Source organism: Leucopleurus acutus (assembly GCF_964270905.1).
Source record: "Leucopleurus acutus genome assembly, chromosome: 4".
Lineage (NCBI taxonomy): Eukaryota > Metazoa > Chordata > Mammalia > Artiodactyla > Delphinidae > Leucopleurus > Leucopleurus acutus.
In genome coordinates this window covers 60572595-60579177 of record NC_139146.1, presented here as the reverse complement: position 1 = coordinate 60579177, position 6583 = coordinate 60572595, and the positions used below count along the sequence as shown (strand labels likewise).

At 36.9% G+C, this 6583-nt stretch overlaps 1 protein-coding gene across 1 annotated transcript; it reads left to right on the top strand.

Annotated features, from left to right (window-relative positions):
- Positions 1 to 1519: 1519 nt before the first annotated feature.
- Positions 1520 to 2764, top strand: LOC309961037 (NF-kappa-B-activating protein-like; the record flags this gene model as incomplete). Its single annotated transcript, XM_082838065.1, has 1 exon — positions 1520 to 2764. One exon carries the CDS (start codon positions 1520 to 1522, stop codon positions 2762 to 2764), a length of 1245 nt encoding a protein of 414 aa, XP_082694191.1.
- Between the last annotated feature and the right edge of the window lie 3819 nt (positions 2765 to 6583).

Genomic DNA, 6583 nt, shown 5'->3' with positions numbered 1-6583 from the left:
TTGCTGATTTTAGGATGGAAAACTGGCCCATCCTCTTTTGGCCATAATGGCTGGATTGAAAGTAGATATTACAGTGTTGTGCTTTGCTTTGTTCTGTTTTTTGTTTTTTTTAAATTGAATTATTAGGTGTTGCTCTTGAGGATTTATATACTGGGTATAAGGTTCTGAGGAGATCTCTGTAGGAAACAGATTTCTGCTAGGATTAATTTTAAGCCCACCAAATTTCATCATAGAATAAAAGGCTTTCAACTAATACTGCTTTTCCATGAACAATTCAACCAAATTTTTTTTTTCTACTTAACATCCCTTACATGTATCTCTTTACTACCTGACTTTAGGTTTACTAATTGAATTAGCTGTAATGATAGAATCAAGAACATTCAATTTAGAAAAAGAGGAATAAACTTGAAATAATACATCAGAATCAAATGAAGCCAAACTTCATTTTAAATTATTGCTTAATATTTAATTTTTAGTATAGGCCTCCCAGAGGGCTTCAGTTTGGTTCAAGGTCATCGCCTACTTGTGGAGTGCCTTTTGTTTTTCTCTATTTTCTTAGTACTTGTTTTAGGTGTTTCAGTAGCCTATGTGGATTTGGAGTCTCATGGGAATATGTTGTGATCTCCTATAAAACTTGCTATTTTATGTTCATTTTAAAGATTACGTAGTAAAGTGCTATTGAAAGTGAAGAAATTCACATCAGGGTAGAAAGTTATTAAAGTACCAGACTTACGTATTTGCCATATATTTCAGATGTAATAACAAAAGAACAGTTTTACTTCCTTCTTTCTAAAAACTAATCATTGTTGATTTCTTTTGTACCACTTAACTAAATAATTGTCTTTTAAACTTAATATGAATTTATCAAAGCCAAATTCAAAATAAGTATACCAATGTCAGACCAAGTCTAAAAGATTTGAACACTTTTAACACTTTAAGAAGTTTTATTGACTTTGTTGACTCTTGGAAGATTGGCATGTATGTCAGGGTCCAGCATCATGACCATAGCAATTTAGGATCAGGATCATTTCCTTATTTTTAGCATTAAAATGAGGGGATTGGAGGATGTAGGCTATATGTTCTTCTGAAAATCTAAGCTTTCTCTTTCTTAGTCTTCAAAGTTGATTCTGACTCTGCTTCTGGTTTTCCAAAATAATGTCATAAAATACTGCAGCAGGAGTGCTCTATAATTCTTTTTTTTTTCCCAGTTAGTGCTTTATTTTTTCATTCTCCATAGAATGCTGATTTTGTAACATTGATTACAGTCTGATATGTACCATTACAACAAAAGTTTCACTTTATGAAAGATCAGATACGAATACACACACATCCCGTCCCATTGGCAGGACCGCCTAGGTCCGGGGAAGGAATTTGCCGACGTACTCGGAACTGTTTCCAAGGTTTTCTCGGGCTCGGGTTTGTGTCGCGGCTGCTGGCCCTGGGAGCCAAGGCAACGGAGATTCTCCCAGCTCGCGAGAGCGGCCCCTTCTCCCACGGCTTCGGGGACCCAGCAACAGCTATGGATCCGGTGTCTGGCTCCCGCAGCCCGGAGTGGGAGGTCTCGGGCTCCGGTGGGAAGCGTCGCAGTTCGTCGAAGAGCCCTAAGCCCAGCAAAACCTCTCGCTCCCCGCGGGGCCGCCGCTCTCGCTCGCACTCTTGCTCTCGGTCCGGGGACCGGAATGGCCTTAGCCATCAACTGAGTGGCCCCAGCCAAGGCTCCCAAAACCAGTCCTACCGCTCCCGCTCGCGGTCACGCTCTCGAGAGCGGCCCTCCGCGCCGCGGGGCGCCCCTTTCGCTTCTGCCTCCTCGTCCGCCTATTATGGCGGCTACTCACGCCCCTGCGGGAGCGACAACCCATGGCCTAGCCTCCTGGACAAGGAGAGGGAAGAGAGCCTGCGGCAGAAGAGATTAAGTGAGAGAGAGAGGATTGGAGAATTAGGAGCTCCTGAAGTATGGGGACTTTCTCCAAAGAATCCGGAACCAGACTCTGATGAACATACACCAGTAGAGGACGAAGAGCCAAAGAAAAGCACCACTTCAGCTTCTACTTCAGAAGAAGAAAAGAAGAAGTCTAGTCATTCAAAAGAAAGGTCCCAGAAAAGAAGGAAGAATAAGTCATCTAAAAGAAAACACAAGAAGTATATTGATGATAGTGACAGTGACTCTGATTCTGAAACAGACTCCAGTGATGAAGATACAAAAAGGAGAGCAAAGAAAGCCAAGAAAAAGGAAAAGAAGAAGAAACGCAGATCGAAGAAATATAAGAAAAATAAGTCTAAGAAGAGCAGAAAAGATTCCAGTGATTCATGTTCTCAAGAGTCCCAAGAAGAGTTTCTGGAGAATCCCTGGAAGGATCGATCAAAGCCTGAAGAACCCTCAGATTTGATTGGTCCAGAGGCTCCCAAAACACTTGCCTCTCAAGATGATAAACCTTTGAACTATGGCCATGCTCTGTTACCTGGTGAAGGTGCAGCTATGGCTGAATATGTAAAAGCTGGAAAACGTATCCCACGAAGAGGTGAAATTGGCTTGACAAGTGAAGAAATTGCATCATTTGAATGCTCGGGTTACGTAATGAGTGGTAGCAGGCATCGCCGAATGGAGGCTGTGCGACTGCGAAAAGAGAACCAGATCTATAGTGCTGATGAGAAGAGAGCCCTTGCATCCTTTAACCAAGAAGAGAGACGAAAGAGAGAAAACAAGATTCTGGCCAGTTTTCGAGAGATGGTATACAGAAAAACTAAAGGGAAAGAGGACAAATAAGGATTTTCTGATTGTTCATCAGACATTTTTAACAACAAAAAAGAAAGTTTGGGTTCCATATATACATACAAAAAGATTACCATGATCTGAAAAAGCTTTACAGTGCTACTGTGCCTTCTATTTAATTCTTTCAGTCCTTCTATAAAAAGCTGCTTATTGATGCCTCCACCCCAAAACCAACAAACAAACCAAAAAGCAAACTAACCCACAGACTTGTTGAATTGAAAATGTGAACATTAGTTTTAAAATTCTTAATAGGCTTATTAAAAATGGTTATTTCAAATATAAAATATTGAGAAGTCTCCTGTTGTGCCAATGTAAGTACATTATTTCTATCTGAGCTGTGTTTAGATCATTATTTGAATACTAGAAATGGATGGGAGTCAACAATGATCAGGAGTTTAATAAGGAAAAATATAATGAGTCATTGTTTTCATTGTTTTAACTTGGTCGCTTCATAAGGATGAAGCTAAAATGATGTTAAACGTTTTTAAAGTCTGTCCTTTGTAATAAGCAGATTTCATTTTAAGCATTGTTAAACTTTTCAGTTTATTTTTTACATCTGTCATTCAGTTTAATCTGTAACTTCATATAGAACCCCTCACTTTCTCACTTTTTTATGGCTACTGTTGGCTTTTAAGTTTGGGGGAAATGGAAAATTCTGGGACTGTGAGATCGTGATCTTTTTCCTTCCCTCCTTTTGTTAAAGTTTAGTTGTTAGGACATACGAGTGAAGGGGGAGGGGATAGTAGAAGTTTTGGCTGTTTTTGTTAAGGTTGTTTTGAGCTGCATTATTATGTGCCTAGGATAAATTTAAATTATCTGAGTGATGGGGAATTTCTGACTTTGCTGTTATAAAATGCCCTCTCTCCTTATAATAGTTTTAAAGTTTTTTTTTAAGTGTTTTTTTGAAGAATACACTGCATTTATTTAACCCCATAAATTATAACATCTTAACACATGTAAAATTTTTGTATTTTTAAAGTGCTTTGAAAGATATTTATTTTTTTTAACAAGTGGAAAATAATGTTCTTTAAAAGACATCAAACTTTTAGTGGAAAATGATATTACCAGAGGCATGTAAGGATTTGTTCATCCTTTTCAAGAAATGGGATTTTTATGTAAAATATATATGTAGCACTGAATGCCAAAATGATGGGTATGTGTGATTGGAATTAAAAATGAGATTTGCTAATAAAAAAAAAAGAAAGATCAGCAAAAATACATCAGCAAGGATATAACTAGTGCATTTACTAAAACACATCATAATCATAAAACCAAGTGATCACACACAATAATCTTTACATTTGACATACCAGTTACATCCTAGCAGAGCCAGTGTGTTTGGCAGGTGATTAAAATATGTAAGTAATGACACTGATCAATCTTAACACTTCTGAAGTGTTAATTCTTTATCAGTTAAACTTAAAATAAATCAATAAGAGTATTGAGACATAACAAGGAGGAAATCCAAAATTTGTTGAACAGAGACAGTAGTAAACAGTAGGAAGGGCACTGAATTGGGAGCTAGTACATTTGGATCCTTGTCTTATCTTTGGCCCTGGATGGATGACCTTGGGCAAGTATTCTGGGCTATATGAATCATTCACTCTTAAAATGAGAGAGTTGGCTGGATGGTTCCCTAAACTCTTTATAGATTTAGCTTTCCATAATTCTAAAATCTTTGACACCGATTCATTTTTGTGTTGTAAAGTGAAATGTCTAACAATACTAACTTGGCAGTTGGGTTGAGTCCAGCTCTACCACACAAATACAACTTGTTGCTTGTGTTCAAGTCTCTTCCTTCTGAGCCCCATGACAGCCCTATCAAATTAACAAACAGTAATGACAAGCTTCAGGAGGTAAACAAGCTTGTCCTCCACTAGACACAAACTCAAGACCCCCAAAGTCATGGTTATTAAGAAAAGCTACAATGGAAGAACTATGCGGGAAACCCACAACATCCTCTTTGGTAAATGGTACAATAACACAATTCACTAATAGAAGAAGGCAGGTACAGGTATTAACTACAATACATAGTTTTCAACTGTTATTTGTGAACCTGCACAACAAATATACACACAATTAGAACTGTATCAATATGAACTATAAATTCACGGTCTAGATGTACACGGGAGCCTCTCTCATGCTGCTAATCTGAAGGAGGCTTATTGTAGTTTCACGTGTTTGTAACTCTACAGGAGGAAGCTGGGATTCTTTTTACTAACATTGGCTTCTATTCCATTATCTGAAAAGCCCACCTCTCTTCACATAATCACAGAAATTAAAGATGTCCAAGCCCCCCTTTAGGGCATTTCCTCCATCTCCTACTTTCCTTATCAGATTACTATCTTTTTGTTCTAAAACACTGAATGACTGGCTTCCATCAGCTCCCTATCTGAAAATCAAGTAGACTTTATCTTTTTTAATCTAAGGAATAAATTTGTCCATATTTCTTCCTAATGTTTAATGTAATTCCTATCTCAATTGTATTTACACAGTTCTGAATATTTAACTACAGTATCCATTATAGAAATTAATCCAATTCGATGAACATGAATGTGCAAAGCAAAATTACTTTGAAAATGTCGTTTTCTTAATAAACATTATTCTTTCATTAAAGTGCTTCCCCTTTGACAGCAGTGATTACTTTAAGCAACTCTATGAGCCTTGAAACATTTTCCAACATCTCTAACCCGTGCCCCCTTCCAGAAAATATAAAACACCCTTCACTGTCCTCCTCCCTCCTGAGGGGACTGAGGATTTTTACCCTACAAGGTCTCTTCTCCTGATTGAGAATCCCTGATACTGAAGAAATGGCATCACCAGCCGTATATTTGCTGAGCTTTGCCTTTCCATAATTTGACTGTAAAACAACAGATTTATTTTTGCCTTCCCAGAAACGTCATTTTTTATATTACCAAATATGCTTTTCGAACTCTACAGCTCCCTTCTATCCCTCATTCCTTACAAGATTTTAATACACTCCTTTATGGGGAAAAGACATCCCCCCTTGAGAATCACTGAACCAAAATATAATTTCTGAATTACTATTCATGATGCGGCTCAATAACTAAGTTTGAGAAAACAGTATTCAATTTAAAGATGGAAAAATACTGTATCATTGATAACATGAATATTATAATATTGAGTATATTCTAATTATTAAACCAAATTATTTAAACTTCATTCTTGAAAACTAATGTAGAGACTTGTTTTTAAAATGATCTACTGAAATCATAATGAAATGCACCTTTCATACTGGTAAATTATAGTAACAAATTATATTGCTTTCCTTTGTTGAAATGTTTTCTTCGATTATATAATCCACTCATTTTCAGATATTCAGAACTAAAACTTTTAGATTTTTCCAAATAAATTTTTATCAGTTTCACCTAGTTTAGTAACTTAGAATTGAATCTATTTCTTCTATAGAATTGCCAACTAGCACAAACATCTCTCTGACTGATGCACAATGACAAGAATATAAAATAGCCATGTCTGCAAGAAATACTTATATTGTCTTTATTTTTCCAAATTCTAATAGAGTGAAATTCTGTATACCCTGAAGCTAGAATGATAATGCATATAGAGTTTTAAAAATAGTTTTGGAGAAAATATGGATGCATTTCTTTCCAAATTTTAAAAATGATCTTCTGCGTCTAAGTTAAGCAGATTGGAAAGAGGAAACAGGAAAGGTCTACCTCCAGATCCAAGGTGAAGGGCCTAAATAAAATCATTCACATAGCCCCCAACAAGGCACAATATTTTAAAATTTTACACCAGTGACACCAGGGAGGGGTCCCACTCCCATGGCTG